Genomic DNA, 18,448 nt, shown 5'->3' with positions numbered 1-18,448 from the left:
AGGATTTGATTTCTTGATGAAGGACACAGAGCAGTTCTTCCTCCATATGCATAGGCAAATGAGGTGTAGAACAGCGTGACACTGCCGTGCCTGGCACATGTGGTATGCTGGAGGTGCACTGTGTATTGTCCCTGCAGTGGAGGCTGAGGACATGTTGGAGGATGAGGAGGCAGAGGCAGACATTGTCGCAGGACCAACAGCCTGAGAACGTGGAGGCGGAAGCGGCGTCACTTGGCCAAGTTGCTGGTGTTGCTGTGCAAGAACCACATTCTCCCAGTGGGCCATAAACATGTATTGACCGCTCACAACACTAACTCCCACGCCACTCTCCTCATCACTACTTGCCTGCCTACCGGAGGAAGCAGCGGATGTCTCCTTCACATCTTGGCTGGCCAGTAGCTGCTGACTATTCTATAGTAGCTCATCCTTGCTGTATAGTGTAGCTGAGCCCACAGTATATACTACTAGTCTGGCTGAGGGAACAGAAAAGGACAGAGGCAGGTTGAGGACAGGTGAGGGCACAGGGCCTACTCCTGGGCCATGCCAACTAAGGGTTGTGTCTGACGAGCACACTGACTTTTGGATGGTGGTGTCTGATGTCACTTGAGACTAAGTGGATGATCGAATCAACCATTCAAGAACCGCTAGGTTGCTGGTCAAGACACGACCACTAGATTACACCAGGAGCTCATGCCTCTTGATGCGACTCCTGCTGCCACATCCCCTTACTCCGCTGCAACCTGTGCCTGCACCAGAAACAGTTAGGCCTCTTCCACTCACCTGTACAGGGCCTGGCACTTCTCTGTTTGACATACTGTTAGATCAAATAAATAAATAAAAAGGAAATTAAAACACCCCCCAAAAAAGTCTGCAATTTTCTCACTTATCCACACAACAGGTAATAAGCCCTTTTTTTTAAACTAAGAAGGCTTTAGAACATATAACTGCACCGCTGGACAGCAAAAAAGGTCCTTACTTTTTTCCACTTATACACGCCACAAAAGGCTTTAGAACATATAACTGCACTGCAGAAAATTAATAATAATATATATTTTTTTGCCACTGATACAGACCAAAAAGGGTTTTAGAACATATAACTGCTTCGCTGAACTACAAATATATATTTTTTTTACCACTAATACATGCAAAAAAGGGCTGTAATTTTCTCACTTCACCACACAAAGCCCTTTTTTCCCACTAATACAAGCCAAAAAATGCTTTAGAACATATAACTGCACCGCACAAGGGCAAATAAGCCGTAGAATTTTTTTCCTTGTAATAAACCCTTTTTAATGGCTGTATCAAACAGCACTTGCACCCCAATAAAAAGAACGGTTTGCTGGAATTACAGAGCTGTATAATGGTAATTTGGATCCGCAGTCAGTGCAGCAAGGTTTAATAGGACTGTTCCTATTACCCAGGCTGTAACCTCCCCTACTGAACCCTGTTCTGCTGCAATACTGTGGAATGATTCCTCCCTATCCTTTCCCTGAACTACTATACAGCAAAATAAAAGTTTTAAAGTCTTTTCTACCACTGTCCCTAGTGCCTGCTGACGTCTGTCCCTGCACTAAGTACACTGGAAAATTGCTGAATCCAAGATGGCTGAGGCTATTTATAAGGCTGTCACATCACAGAGCTTTCTGGCTGATGATTGCATGTCATTGTGGGTGATCTCTCGTTCCCAAAGTTCCTTGTTCCATGTCCTTACACGTGCAGCAGCCATTTTAGGAAAAAATGTTATTCGTTACCACGAAGCGTGAGGAAATTCGCATTCGGTGCAAATAGAATTTTTCCTGAAATTTGGATCAATTCCACTTCATCAACGTCAATACGCTCATCTCTAGTTACAAGTTAAAATCATGAAGCTTTTGCGTAAAGTGGGAAATAGCGTGTGATGTCAGCTGGGCCATGAACACAAACAGATATAGTGATGCCCATTATTATTCATTTTGACTTAAAATTACTTTTATTCAACCAGCAAGTAATTTTTTTATGGGAAATGACATAGGTGTCTCCCAAAAGATAATAAGACGATGTACAAGAGGCATTATTGTGGGGGGAAAAAAACATTTCTCAGCTTTTTTTTACATTTGAGCAAAAAGTGTCCAGTCCAAAATTATTCATACCCTTCTCAATAATCAATAGAAAAGCCTTTATTGGCTATTACAGCAATCAAACGCTTCCTATAATTGCAGACCAGCTTTTTGCATGTCTCCACAGGTATTTTTGCCCATTCATCTTTAGCAATGAGCTCCAAATCTTTTAGGTTGGAGGGTCTTCTTGCCATCACCCTGATCTTTAGCTCCCTCCACAGATTCTCAATTGGATTCAAGTCTGGGCTCTGGCTGGGCTACTCCAAAACGTTAATGTTGTTGTCTGCTAACCATTTCTTCACCACTTTTGCTGTGTGTTTTGGGTCATTGTCATGCTGAAATGTCTACTGGTGCCCAAGGCCAAGTTTCTCTGTAGACTGCTTGATGTTGTCGTTGAGAATCCTCATGAATTGCTCTTTTTTCATGGTGCCGTTTACTGTGATTAGGTTCTGTCTTCCATTGGCTGAAAAACACCCCCAAAGCATTAGGTTCCCACCACCATGTTTGACAGTGGGGATGGTGTTGTTTGGCTTGCAGGCTTCTCCTTTTTTACGCCAAATGAAGGAAACATCATTGTGACCAAACAATAAATTTTTGTTTCATCTGACCATAACACAGAAGACCAGAAGTCTACTTCTTTGTCCAGGTGACCTTTTGCAAAGGCCAAGCAATCTTTTGTGTGCCTTATCTGGAGAAGTGGCATCCTCCTTGGTCTGCATCCATGGAACCCAGTAGTGTGCAGTGTCCGTTGGATTGTCTGCCTTGAGACATTGCCACCAGCAGAGCCCAGATTCACCAGGATGGCCTTGGTGGTGATCCTTGGATTCTTTTTCACCTCTCTAACTATCCTCCTGGCCAGCACAGGTGTCACTTTTGGCTTCCAACCACGTCCTCTGAGATTTTCCACAGTGCGGAACATCTTGTATTTTTTAATACTTTGCACTGTAGCCACTGGAACTTGAAAACATTTAGAAATGGCCTTGTAGCCCTTTCTTGACTTGTGAGCAGCCACAATGCGAAGCCGCAGGTCCTCACTGAGCTCCTTTGTCAGTCCACAAACCAACTGCAGAGAGCTGCTGTTTTTCACCTGCTGAGTTGATTAAAACAGCTGTTCCCAATTGATCAGGGTAATTAGGATGCTTTAGAACAGCTTGGACTATTTGGAATGGTATAGAACTTTAGATTTTTCCCACAGACTGCAACAGTTTGTAAAGGGTATGAATAATTTTGGACTGGACACTTTTTGCTCAAATGTAAATAAAAGCTGAGAAATGTTGTTTTTCCACAATAATTCCTCTTGTACATCGTCTTATTATCTTTTGGGAGACACCTATGTCATTTCCCGTCAAGAATTACTTTCTGGTTGAATAAAAGTAACTTTAAAGGGGTTGTCCAGGTTCAGAGCTGAACCTGGACATACCTCCATTTTCACCCCGGCAGCCCCCCTGACATGAGCATCGGAGCAGTTCATGCTCCGATGCTCTCCTTTGCCCTGCGCTAAATTGCACAGGGCAAAGGCATTTTTCTGAGTTCCGGTGACGTACCGGGGCTCTCTATGGGGCTGACAGGAAGCCCGGTGACGTCACTGGCACTGATGGGCGGGATTTGGCTCTGCCCTAGCCAGTAAAACGGCTAGGGCAGAGCTAAAGCCCGCCCCTCAGAGCCGGTGACGTCACCGAACACACCGCTGGGCGGAAGTTACCGCCCGGCAGTGTGTTATTGAAAACACAAGAGCCTGTGCCCTGCGCGATCTAGCGCAGGGCACGGGAGCGCATCGGAGCATGAGATGCTCCAATGCTAGGCTCAGGGGGGCTGCCGGGGTGAAAATAAGGGTATGTCCGGGTTCAGCTCTGAACCCGGACAACCCCTTTAAGTCAAAATTTGCCACGGGTATGAATAATTCTGGGCAGCACTGTATATTATCACACCAGTTTTCTGGTGTAAATGGTTACTGAAATCGAGGACTGCCGGAGCATGCACTAAATTTATGATGAAGGGGGATATCAATACTAGAAATCGCTGGTCTTCATAAATGGCCCCCGATGTCTGTGTTATCTGCTCACTGAAGTTACATCTTGCACGCAGGCTTGTGTAAAGTGTGACTTTCAGTGAGCAAATAGCACACATATTTGTGAACCTAGCACAGTAAATCTGTGCAGTGCATGTGCCTACAGGACCGTCTAGTCACTCCACTATGCTGTATGATCTCTAATATACAGTATGATGAGGCAGCCAGCCTCAATGTCTCAATGCTTTACATATACACACACTGCTGTCTCCCCATCACCTCTAGTATGTATATACTGTATACCCTCACTGTCCCTATCACTTCCAATCTGTATATACAGTATACCTTCTCTGTCACCATCACCTCCAATTTGTATATACTGTATCATTACTGTCCCCATCACCTCTAGTCTGTATATACTGTATATCCTCTCTGTCCCCATCACCTCTAATCTCTATATACTGTATACCATCACTGTCCCCATCACCTCTAATCACTCTATACTGTATACCCTCACTGTTCCCATCACTTCAAATCTGTATATACTATGTAATATCACTGTCCCCATCACCTCTAATCTGTATATACTTGTATATCTTCTTTGTCCCCATCACCTCTAGTCTGTATATACTGTATACCCTCACTGTCCCCACCACCTCCAATCTGTATATACAGTATACCTTCTCTGTCACCATCACCTCCAATTTGTATATACTGTATCATTACTGTCCCCATCACCTCTAGTCTGTATATACTGTATATCCTCTCTGTCCCTATCACCTCCAATCTCTATATACTGTATACCATCACTGTCCCCATCACCTCTAATCACTCTATACTGTATACCCTCACTGTTCCCATCACTTCAAATCTGTATATACTATATAATATCACTGTCCCCATCACCTCCAATCTCTATATACTGTATACCCTCACTGTTCCCATCACTTCAAATCTGTACATACTATATAATATCACTATCCCCATCACCTATAATCTGTATATACTGTATAATTTCACTGTCGCCATCACCTCTAATCTGTATATACTGTATATCTTCTTTGTCCCCATCACCTCTAGTCTGTATATACTGTATACCCTCACTGTCCCCATCACCCCCAATCTGTATATACTGTATAAAATGTAAAGTGTTATTAGCACACATTGAACACCATAAAAAAAACGTGAAGAACAATGGCGGAATTGCAACGTTTTTTTTCCGCACTGTCATCCGCAAAATGTATTACAAGTTATGCAATAGACCTGATGTAAATGCCTCAAAATAGTTCCATTGAAACGTTCAACTTGTCCCACATAAACCAAGCCCTTATACAGCTACATGTTGATGGAAAAACAAAACCGTTATGTCTTTTGAAATGTGCAGATCAATAAATGAAAACAAAAATAAAAAGCTGAGCCTTAAGTACCAAACTAGGCCACATCCTTAACAAATCAATCTAATGTAATTGTTAATGGAAATTTAGTTTATTTTCTAAATTTTTTCATTTTGAATAAGGTTAGTATCCACTAGCGTTAAAATCTTCTGGCAGGCTGTTCCAGATGGGGCTCATTGTACACAGCCAGGTCCTATTGACTATAAAGGGACCCGCCGGAGATCCGGCCTATTTCTGGCATTAGTGGTGCTTGCAGCATTTCTTTTGTTCAGCCGAATCCTGGTACTTACCGTATATACTCGAGTATAAGACGAGTTTTTTGGCACATATTTTTGTGCTCAAAAAGCCCCCTCGTCTTATACTCGAGTCTAGGTCTTGATTGCGAAAATTCGCAAAAAAATCGCATTCAAATTTTCGCATAAAAATTTGCATGAACTGGTATTTTCCCAAAAATCGAATATTCGCTTTAGTTGGTTTTTGTACTGTTAAAGTTATTGTTGATACCATATTGTTTTTCTTTGAAATAAATATTCAAAAACCTTTAACCTACTGATGCCTCAATTAATGTAATTTTATTGGTACAGTATCTATTTTTATTTTAGAAAATTTACCAGTAGCTTCTGCATTTCCCACCCTAGTCTTATACTCGAGTCAATAATTTTCCAATTTTTGGGGGGTAAAATTAGGGGCCTCGGCTTATATTCGGGTCGGCTTATACTCGAGTATATACAGTATGTAGGAAATAGGCTGTATTCCCGATGGGTCCGCTTAGAGTCAATGAGCTCTGGCGGTGCAAGCAATGTCGGCTATGCCAGATACTATGAACTTCGGCATTCTGTTCCACCGCCGGAACAGCCTGGCAGAAGATTTTAGTACTAGTGTGAAATATTTTTCAGCATTGATTCACGGTCACAAATTAGCACAGTTCTCCTTTAAGTGCTGCCACCATAATTGAAATGTTTTAGAATATTCAAAAGCTGTAGAAAATGCAACAGTGACATCATAATAAATCAGCAGTGTAAGACTGTTCTTTGTATCTTCTATTTGAGCTTAGATCAGATGAATACATAGTGTACTGGGTCTGTCTAGCTTGTGTGGAGAGCTTTGTTTTGGGGGATATGGAAAAAATTACTTAGCCACAACTGTATTGGATGAAAGGGTGGAAATATAGAAATAAAAGACCCTCATTGTATAACTAATGCTAAAAATTAACTGAATCAAAATAGGGTCAATCCAAAAGTAGTTAAACCAGTTTATTAGATTATCATGTGGTAAATAGTAGATATGCTTAAGGTGACTTTCACACAGTCCGTGTTTGGTCGTTGTTGATTTGTGATTTCCGTCAGTGAGTGTAAACCAAAACCTGTAGTGGGGGCTACATGGAGATAAGGTATAATGGAAAGGTTTGCAGCTGTTCTGTGTGTTTGACCTGCACCTGGATTTGGCTTACAATCACTGATGTAAATCAATGCTCATAGACTGACTGTGTGACAGTGTCCCAAGGCCTTATTTACACTACTGGGTCCGTGATGATAGTGATAATATGGTCAGTGCGGTTCATCCATGAAGCTGTCTGTGAAGGATCCATGTTTGGTCCGTGGGTCTGTTTTTTGCCCTCCATGTGTCATCCGTGTTCCATGGACACTGTCCAACTGAAAATTAATTTCAAGATCTCCTGGCAATGATACATGAAACACGGATGCCATACATGTTTTGTGTGTTTTTTTTTTTTCATGGACCCTTAGATTATACTGGATCGTAAACACATGATGGATCCGTAAACACGAACAAAAGTAGAGCATGTTTACATGGTGTAACCCAGGACCATGGTACGGATGTGTGACTACACACCTTAAAATCAGTGGGTACGTGTGCTGTCCATGAAGAACATGGATAACATACAGTACTTCTGTGATTCACTGACATCTGAATAAGGCATAATACATGCACACGACTGTATGTGTTTTGCAGTCCTCAAATTGCGGATCTTAAAAAAAAATAAAAAATGGATGACATGCATATGCCATACATTTTTGTTTTTGCGGATCCATTGTAACAATGCCTAAAACAGACAAGAATAGGACATGTTATATTTTTTTTTGTGGGGCTACGGAACGGACATACGGATGTGGATAGCACACGGTGTGCTGTCTGCATTTTTTGCAGACCCATTGAAATGAATGGATCCGCATCCTATCCGCAAAAGAAAAACGGAATGGACACGGAAACAAAATACGTTCGTGTGGATGTAGCCTAAGGCCTAATTCTGAAGCTATTCATTAATTCAGGTCTTTATTTATAAAATTCAACACTGTTAAAAAAGGAATTATTTGTGGTTGTCACATAACGCATAGAGTATTCCCCAGTGAAGTCAATGCTTCTAAGGAAAAACATAGTCCAATAAACAGACTATGATAGCACATTTGGTTAATTCCCTTATTCCACCATGATGTTTTTTTTATTGTGTGTGTGTGTGTGTGTGTATATATATATATATATATATATATATATATATATATATATATAGTGGTGATCAGCTCAAATGGTGACTTCAGATATAGTTCAACCAACAGTCTTTTTATTGTATCCAAAACGGTTTCAACAAAAACTTGCTTATTTCAGCATGTAAACACTGACTCTGACTCAGTCCTCTGTAGTTCCTGGTTTCCACCACCAGGCTTGGCAATAGCAGGCTTCTCCACTGAAACACTCCACACAGCGGTACTCCCAGTCTATCACACTTCCAGACTAGGAACCACACCCCCAGCTAGCTCTCCTGGGCTTCCTAGCTTATATAGGCCAGCCAAAACCTGGCTTGGATACGTGGAAGTAGTCATCCCACCCTGCTCTTCGACTACTCCAATGAAACCCGGCCCGGATCAGCTGCAGCCAGCAGCTAAACTACTACTAACAAGTGGCAGTAACCTAAAATTGCTGACAAAACGTTTGCGGTTCATTTCACCAAGGCCAGGGCCCTCGGTGACACGTATCTATCGTCTACTATGGCACCATGTGCCTCCTCACAAAATAAATATATATATATATATATATATATATTTAATATGTGATGCTCTAAAACTGGCTTGATACAGTACCCTATTCAATGGGAAACCAGTCTTATCTGCTGGGACTCTTACCTGTACAGTGGTCCCTTTAAGTTACAATATTAATTGGTTTCAGGACGACCATTGTATGATGAAACCATTGTAAGTTGAGTAATTGGTTCCAATGCCCCAAAATGTCATCCAAGTCCTTACATGTAGCAGTCAGAAATAACTGATAACTAACAACTAATAGAGCTTTTTATCAGAGAAGTGGCCTTGATTGGTTGGATCTGAGTCTGAGCATCCAGCACCAGTTCTAAATGTAAGACAGCTTCCTAGCCGACTTACATTTAGACAATTTTCTACGCCCACAAAAGTCGCAGATTTTCTCAATCCAGCTCTGATAAATCTTTTATTACTATACTGGGTTACAATTTGATGACACGTGTAACAGGGTCATCCATTTTTAACACATTGACATTAGTGATGAGCGGCAGGGGCTATATTCTAATTTGCGATATTTCACGAATATTCGCAAATTCAAGATTATTTTCTTGATTGCGAAAAATCGACAATGTAATATTCGTGTAATGCGCGTGCAATACAGGCCTGGGTCACTTTTGCTACATTTTTTAAGCTGCTAGAAGTTTCCTGAGACTGGAGAAAATGGTTGGCACGGCAGAACATTACAATAGCTTTATATGCAGATAGAGCGCTCCAATATATTCTCGATTGCACTAATTGGCACTGATGCAAATATTTTGGCGCAATATGTGAAACTTCACATTTTAGCAGGTCTGCATGTATGTATGGACAGCAGAACCTATCACCTACACTATATCAGGATATAACCTACACTGACTATCTCCAACTAACTATCTGTATTATATATACAGTATATGCTATCTATCTAATGTAATGAGTGGAAAGCACAGAGCTCTTGGGAGGTTCTTATATAGTAAGGGGTAGACAAGTTTCCTATTGGTTGCTAGGGATGTTGCTAAGCTCAGACAAAGACATTGCAGCGTTCTCATTGGCCCACAAGCAAGAAGGGAGGTTACTGCTGAAAAAAAAATTACGAATATATATCACTATATTCTAAATATTTACAAATTCTCGAAGTGTCAATATTCTTGATTAATATTTGCAATTTGAACACTGACATATATAATTGTTTTTTAGGTGCGCTGGGGAGATAAAGGTTCTACAGAGGAAGGGGCAAGATTAGAAAAAGCTAAAAATGCTGTTGTAACAATGCCGGAAGAAGAGGAAATATCTATGCAACCTAAACCTGTCAAACCTAAAAATACCTCACCAGGATCTCAGACGAAATGGTACACTCCCATCAAGGTAAGCATTAAGAAAATAATAAAAAAAAAGTTGTGTTGTCAGCTCCAAATATATTCTCATGAAAATATTCAATAAAAGTATTCAATACGATGATGTGCCATACAATATTGCATATACCCGGTTAATTGCCAGATGAGGTGCCATTAGATAAAGTGATCCAAACTAAAGTTGAATATATTTAATGTCTTTAAGGGTCGACTTGATGCACTGTGGGCCCTGTTACGACGACAGTATGACCGCGTGTCCTTGATGCGTCCTCAGCAAGGAGACGAGGTAATATTTATTTTCTCAAACTAAACACAATTTTTTCCCCTACATTGTGTTATCTGTGCATATTATATGTGTGGGCAGATAACATGTTGACATTTGCAAAAATGTTAAAGCATTTTAGAGCATCTTGACATGCTCTAGTTTTTTAGATACTCCATATAGGAATAACTAAGTCTACTTTCACACTGGCGTTTTGGCTTTCCGTTTGTGAGATCCGTTCAGGGCTCTCACAAGCGGTCCAAAATGGATCAGTTTGCATTCTAATGCATTCTGAATGGAAAGGGATCCTCTCAGAATGCATCAGTTTGCCTCCGTTCCGTTTCCATTCTGCTTTGGACCAACAGCGTTTTGTTGTCCATCTGACGAAACTGAGCCAAACGAATCCGTTCTGGCACACAATGTAAGTCAATGGATGGATACGTTTTCTATGGCACAATAGAAAACGGATCGGTCCTCCATTGACTTTCAGTGGTGTTTAAGATGTATGCATCTTGGCCATGTTACAGATAATACAAACGGATCCATTCTGAACGGATGCAAACATTTGTATTAACTGAACGGATCCGTCTGTGCAGATCCATGACATATCCGCACCAAACGCGAGTGTGAAAGTAGCTGAATATTACCTTAAGTCACATAGTTTGATTTTTGGTTAAAAACTGTAAATTACAAAAACTACAAGACACAGAACTGACCAAGCAGCTCATGAGGGGGGAAAGTTAAAGAAGTCCCCAAAAAAATTAAGGCTAGTTTCACACTTATCTGTAAGATAACCAGCAGGCTGTTCCAGCGTGGAATAGCCTGATGGAGCTCTCTGGAACCGGTATTGCCGAATGGTACCTGTATGCCCACTAACCCTATTAGCTATAGTAGGGACTGGCGGAGATCTGGCCGCAAACTGGAAAATATGCTGTGAATCGGCCAGACAAAAAATGCTGCACTTACCTGGCGGAACAGCCTGCCTGATCTCTAACCACTAGTATGAAACTAGCCTATGACATGACTAAAAACTCATATAAAACACTCCAATTGTTGCCAGCTCTGAGAACCTTATCCTACCTTGTGCCTCACTAGTTCTACCTACAATTGCATACCACATCAGAACCAGGCTTGACATGACATAAAACTGCTCTGTCTACTTTGTCACAAGTGTAATAGTCCGTAAGAGCATCACCAAGATCACAATGTCTGGAAGACCAACCCCAAAACCACGATTAATGATGGGCAGGTTACCATCCAAAAAAAGGTATAACTGTACAAGATAGGCAACAGATCAATTATACTTATGTGTCCCAATCAGAGAGTATGATATCCGTTATATCCACAGTCAAAACCACAGTGGGCACCAGTATGCCCGGGTCTTGAGGATGTGATTCTCTTTTTATTAACAATAGAAATGCACCTATTTAATTTGATTTATCCCATATAGTTCTTCAATTGTTCCTTTGTGATGTACTGTTTAAGATTATTACAGGACCTGCAACAGCAGTGTCCCATACAGAATTTTAAAGGTGAAAAAAGAAAACGAATTCCAGCTCTTCACAATAAAAGGCTTCTTTATTCCACTTCTTTAAAAACAGACATCAAAAGCAGAGTAGTATGCTGTGACGCGTTTCGGGCTGTTATATCTTAGCCCTTCATCAAGAAGTGGAATAAAGAAGCCTTTTATTGTGAAGAGCTGGAATTCGTTTTCTTTTTTCATTTTGCTCCAGACTGAGTCCAGGTCTGTACATCCGCGCTATGCTTGGTGTGAGGTGAGAGCTGCAGCAATCTCTACATTTGTCTACCTTCAGAATTTTTCAAGGTGCATGCTTGAACATGGCAGCAACCTACACGTTGTTAGAAGGACTTCATACTTTCCCTTTTCTACCAATGATCTGAACGCAGAAGTCCAAGCAATGTATATATTATTAATTCTCTAGCATTTATAAACCCACATCTTAGTATCTGTAGTAGTCCCCCATTGTATGTTTAATGCATATAAACACTTGCATATAAATACAGACATATGTGGTACAAAATTCAGAAGCTCTTTCTGTCAAAGCTGTCTTTTTTTTCTTCTTTTCTGTCGAGATAAAGCATGCTCTTTGTAGACTTTGTGTGCTGTTCTACAAAACTCATATAAGCAGCAGGGTAGTGGTGGCGTTCTCATGGTACCGTAGACTTGAAAGGGAGGCTGTGGGATCTGTCATGATTTGGCAGAGGGTGGAAGGAAACTAACTGGCAACATTTCAAATGCCTTGAGATACTGCTAAGTTAAGTACTGATGGGTATGACTTTCGAGTGTCACTTGTCTTATGAGAAAAATAAACTTTATCTACTAGAAAGTTCTAAGCCAAAAGTCATTGCTTCATTATTTATCGGATGATAAAAGGAACCATGTTGCTACAGTTTGTTATATTTATTTTTAATGACATCTCTAGTGTTACAGAATGGTTGCATGCACGTATGGACACACACACATATATTTATCCACAAAAAAGGCAGACTTCTGTTTAGTTAATGCAATCATCGATGATCTCCATTACTAATTGAAGCTTAACTATGATGTGTCAGAGACTTTGCATATTCAGCCCCATCGGCTTCCATCTCACTCTGCTGTCTCTGGGTTTGAGTGTGGCCCAGTGTTTGAGAAGGCCGCACACATTCAGAGTTAGAAATCAGGAGAAAGGGCTTTGATTGTGGTTATAATTCCTAGGAGTCATAAATTTTTCAGCTAGGCAAACCGCAAGGTTATGGAAGCTGATACAGGTGCGAGCTAGCAGGTTGTCTCTGACATCTGTTCTGAGCAGAGGCGTGGGTCTTCACCAGCCTGCAGCGAGACTGCTGGATTGTCAGCAGATGTAGTTAAGAGTGGCAGAACAGTTTTGGTCTCACACTTGCTGCCTGGGGGGTTTAAACACCAAAGGTAAAGAGCGGGTGGACACAGCTGCACTCCCAAACTTGCCTGAGGCACAGATAAAGAGATCTAATATAGTTTGACTCTGTTGTGGTGAGGAGACTAGGACAGAAAGCCACTTCAGAGGCAACTTAATGCAACAACATCTGCCGCCAAGTTTCCAGAGAGTGACAGGGTACAGCAGGTACGGATCGAAGTCCCCACGTAAACAGCCTCCATTAAGCCATGAACTCTTTTGATGGGTTTCCATCAAACGTGCTGGAGTCCGCAGCAGGAGTTGGTATTGTTTTCAAAGCAGTGTTTTGTTTTATGCACTAACAAGGTAATTTATAAATGATGCATTACTAGGAACTTTTGCTTATGTGAAAGTGATTGAGATAGAATAAAGTATGGAAAAGTAAGAAAGTAATTCAATACGCCTGTCATGATTCAAGTCTCTGCAGAGCCATTCTCCATTTGAGGTCACATTCACCTTCAGGTTATATTACTCCAATGAACTATTCATTGCCTAAATACTCGTGCATCAATTGTAATATATTCCGCAGTTCAAGCACTGTTTTGCATTTTTCACATCGACCTATACTAATTCCAACCACAGCGCAGATTTTAATTGTAAAGCAAACATAGCTCATAGGTATAGTACAGAAACAATATTGGAACTTCACACACCTTGCTTTTATACTATGTACGTTATGATAGGATGCACATAATTGCTGCTGTATTTCATTGACAACATTCTAGCCTCTTTGATGGTAGGAAAATACATTTTGATGTGCTTATTCTTTGGTTTTCATCTTCATATTTCATAATGCTGAGCATATTAATAACTGCACAGTAGAGATGAACAAATGAGGCCTGATTGAACAGTTATTGGCAACCAACAGAGGAAAATCTTATTATGAAATAGTAGTGATTGAATAGTTTGAGGCTACCGCCAGGGGAAGACTTATTGTGGAATAGCACTGATTGAGCAGTTTGAGGCTACCACCAGCTAGCTGCTAGCCTTCAACTCTTCAATGAGTGCTTTCCATAACCCTGCTTTCACACCTGAGCGTTTCCCAAACGCGCGTCAAACGCGCGTTTTTGACGCGTGTTTTTTGTAATAGTAAACGCGCGTTTGACGCGCGTTTGTGTCATTGACTGCAGTGTCCTATGGCCACAAACGCGCGTCAAAACGCCCCAAAGAAGCTCAAGTACTTGTTTGAGCGTCGGGCGTTTTACAGCGCGATCGTACGCGCTGTAAAACGCCCAGGTGAGAACCATTCCCATAGGGAACCATTGCTTTTCATGTGTTGAGCGTTTTACAGCGCGTTTGAACGCGCTGTAAAACGCTCAGGTGTGAACTTAGGGTAAAGGAAAGCTAATTTGCATACATTTGGTTTTCTGTGAGAGATATTCAAATTAGCTTTTCTTCCAAAAAGAAATGAACACTAACCAAAAGGAAGACATGCATATATTTTTTTCCAAAATAAAGAGAAGGATTGGCTGGACTACAGTACTTTTCCCTAATGAGAAAGAGCACTCTTTCTGTGATTTTGCCCAAAATTAATCGCAAAAAAATCAGGTTTGTTAGAATCAGAATTTTGGGGAAATTTGGGATGAATTCCAAATCAGTAGAATTGATTTGCTCATCTCTACTGCACAGTCAAATACACAAAAGACCCATTGCTCTCAAATATTATTCACAAATCGGTCTAAACCTGTGTTAGCGAGCACTTCTCCTTTGCCGAGGTAATCCATCCCACCTCACAGGTGTGGCATATCAAGACAGCATGAATATTGTACAGGTGTGCCTTAGACTGCCCACAATAAAAGTCCACTCTAAAATGTGCACAGTTTTGCCTTACTGGGGCGGTGGGGGGGGGGGGGGCAGAAAACCAGTCAGTATCTGGTGTGGCCACCATTTGCCTCACGCAGTGCAACACATCTCCGTCGCATAGAGTTGATCAGGCTGTTAATTGTGGCCTGTGGAATGTTGGTCCACTCCTCTTCAATAGCTGTGCGAAGTTGCTGAATATTGTCAGGAACTGGAACACGCTGTCGTATACGCCGATGCGGAGCTTCCCAAACATGCTCAATGGGTGACATGTCCGGTGAGTATGCTGGCCATGCAAGAACTGTGATGTTTTCAGCTTCCAGGAATTGTGTACAGAGCCTTGAAATATGGGGCTGTCCATTATCATGCTGCAACATGAGGTGATGGTCGTGGATGAATGGCACAACAATGGGCCTCAGGATCTCTTCACAGTATCTCTGTGCATTCAAAATGCCATCAATAAAATGCACCTATGTTCGTTGTCCATAACATACGCCTGCCCATACCATAACCCCTCTGCCACCATGGGCCACTCGATCCACAATGTTGACATCAGCAAACCGCTCACCCACTCTACACCACACACGATGTCTCCCATCTGCCCTGAACAGTGAAAACTGGGACTCATCCATGAACAGAATGCCTCTCCAACGTGCCAGACACCATCGAATGTGAGCATTTGCCCACTCAGGTAGGTTCTGACGACTAACTGCAGTCAGGTCCAGACCCCGATGAGGATGACGAGCATACAGATAAGCTTCCCTGAGACGGTTTCTGACAGTTTGTGCAGAAATTCTTTGGTTATACAAACCGATTGTTGCTGCAGCTGTCCGGGTGGTTGGTCTCAGACAATCATGGAGGTGAACATGCTGGTGTGGTTACACGTGATCTATGGTTGTGAGGCCAGTTGAATGTACTGCCAAAATCTCTGATATGCCTTTGGAGATGGCTTATGGTAGAGAAATGAACATTCATCGCACGGGCAACAGCTCTGGTAGACATTCCTGCAGTCAGCATGCCAATTGCACGCTCCCTCAAACATTGCGACATCTGTGGCATTGTGCTGTGTGATCAAACTGCACATTTCAGAGTGGTCTTTTATTGTGGGCAGTCTAAGGCACACCTGTGCAATATTCATGCTGTCTAATCAGCACCTTGATATGCCACACCTGTGAGGTGAGAGAGATTATCTTGGCAAAGGAGAAGTGCTCGCTAACACAGATTTAGACAGATTTGTAACAATATTTGAGAGCAATGGGTCTTTTGTGTATGTATTGTATTTGAGTTCAGCTCATGTAAAAAGGGAGCAAAACTGAAAGTGTTGTGTTTAGATTTTTGTTCAGTGTAGGATCCATATGGATCTCAAGCCACTGGTTGAGGTTTACTGAATCAGATAATTCCATGTACTTTCCTGATGTGAGGATTGTTGCAAGCCCATGCCATTAGAAAATCTTGCCATGTAGTGCATACTCTGCAAGTACTTTTGAATCAGCAAAAACTCAAAGGACCCGATCTGGGTAAGGTATATGACAAACACGCACTAGTAGCCCCAGTGGGCTCTATACTAATCTTGACCCAGATTTGTAGTATTTAATAAAATATAACCTTTATTAGTGAATATAAAAATAGGATGTGAGCCAAAAAGTGTTTCAAAACCAGCTGTTTACTGCATCAGGTCATGACATGTACTTGGGGGAGATGTGCACACTCTCCTCCACACTGCAGCAATATATCAAAGTGAGATGTCAGACATCAGTGCAATCACTGACCCCCAGTGTTTGGCTAGTGTCTTATCACTAGCTATCTGATAGAACTATGTTGCTGGACACTATTATATAATGTCATCAGCTGATGCAGTAAACAGCTGGTTTTAAAACACTTTTTGGTTCACAGCCTATATTTATATTCACTATTAAAAGTTATATTTTATTAAATACTACAAATCTGGGTCAAGATTGGTATAGAGCCCACTGGGGCTAATAGTGTGTACTTTTGAATCGGACATCTGTATATGTTATAATATGGGAGTCAGGTAAACTCTTACTTTCCATTCTCCTTGGACCAGCCTATGCATAACACTGTAAAATAATTGAACAGTGATGGTATTTTCTGAGAATTTCAGTCTTCCCTTCCTCTAAAGGTTTTTCCATTGGAATAGGAGATAAATCCACATGAATCTTAATATAATATATTGGCATTAGGTTTATTAAGAAACAATCATGCTTCAAAGATTATCTCAGTATAGTGTTAGTACTGTCATTGCAGAATATCGTGGAAAAAGAATTTGCTTTGAAGTAGTGTAATGGTCATTGTAATACAATGATAACAGCCTTCTTTGTGACACTATGGCCGTCATGAGAGTCATGCTGTTTATTAATGTTTTTTTAAGACGCACTGGTTAACCTCAAGAAATGGTATGTTGGACATGACAATTTAATTCTTTGCCACCTCTTCAAGAAAGATGTGAATGTTTTAAATGGCTCTTCTGCCAAGACGTGTGAACTAGTCCTACAGCTCTTAACCAGATTAGTCCCTTTTCCGTTAACCGCTTGAAAGTAGGGCAGATGTCCGAGCGGCTGGTTGTAAATTTGATAATGTCTGCTGTGTTAATCTGGGGGCTTTGCTGATGGAGAAGGCTGCAGATAACAGGATTATGGTTTCATGACCCCAGTTTTCATGGCACAGGAGAGAGGACTCATGGGGGTGGAGACCAACTTCTGCTGTTAATCTTAATTGATTGTCAAGAGATTTTATTCTATCTATATTAATTAGGTAATACTCCGTCATACCCATTTGATGGCCACGATGCAAAATAAAATTAATCTTGCATTTTTCTTTCCACTACTTGTAATTACAGATGTAAGATAGAACGCTAAACATTCAGTTCAAAATTTATTTTGTTGGAAAAATGTATGAAGAATTCATTAGTGTTGGAGGGAAAAAATCTGATTAAACCTAAATAAATTACCATGTTATATTAACAATTCCTTCATTCCAACTAATGACTTGGAGTCAGTTTAACATATGTTAGGAATCAGTGGCATCCATGGGGATTATGCTTTAATACACTCAGTCATTCTGCTCAGTTCATGAATAATAGGTAGCTTATTTGTTGATAACACACAGCAGTGGTAAAAAGAATGCATTTCAGTATGGTTTCCCATGATTATTTTGTAACTACAAATACTTTTAACATTTATGCCTACACAAGTAATGAATGTAAAATATTGTTCTATGTAGCCTTTGACAGGGCTCGTCAGCTCTCCTGACATGTATGTTTTAGTAGTTAATTATATGTCAAACAATATAACAATTCCATCATATGCTTTCTAATAACTGTGTTATTCCTCATTGAATTTTATGAACAAACTAGCAGAAGGACTGCACCGGTATATTTCATCTACAAACCGGATTCCCAAAAAGTTGGGACACTATACAAATCGTGAATAAATGCTGAATACAATGATGTGGAGGTGCCAACTTCTAATATTTTATTCAGAATAGAACATAAATCACGGAACAAAAGTTTAAACTGAGAAAATGTACCATTTTAAGGGAAAAATATGTTGAA

General features: G+C 40.9%; 1 protein-coding gene across 1 annotated transcript in view; it reads left to right on the top strand.

Annotated features, from left to right (window-relative positions):
* Nucleotides 1–18,448, top strand: part of ANTXR2 (ANTXR cell adhesion molecule 2) — a 269,460-nt gene that overhangs the window by 184,365 nt on the left and 66,647 nt on the right. The window contains exons 16-17 of the mRNA XM_044304994.1: nt 9,725–9,892; nt 10,085–10,165. Coding sequence (XP_044160929.1) covers nt 9,725–9,892; nt 10,085–10,165 — 249 coding nt within the window. The remainder of the gene's footprint in view (nt 1–9,724; nt 9,893–10,084; nt 10,166–18,448) is intronic.

Source organism: Bufo gargarizans, chromosome 1, assembly GCF_014858855.1.
Source record: "Bufo gargarizans isolate SCDJY-AF-19 chromosome 1, ASM1485885v1, whole genome shotgun sequence".
In the NCBI taxonomy this organism is placed as follows: domain Eukaryota; kingdom Metazoa; phylum Chordata; class Amphibia; order Anura; family Bufonidae; genus Bufo; species Bufo gargarizans.
Note: the sequence above shows the minus strand (reverse complement) of the source record. Positions and strands in the feature narration are given on the sequence as shown.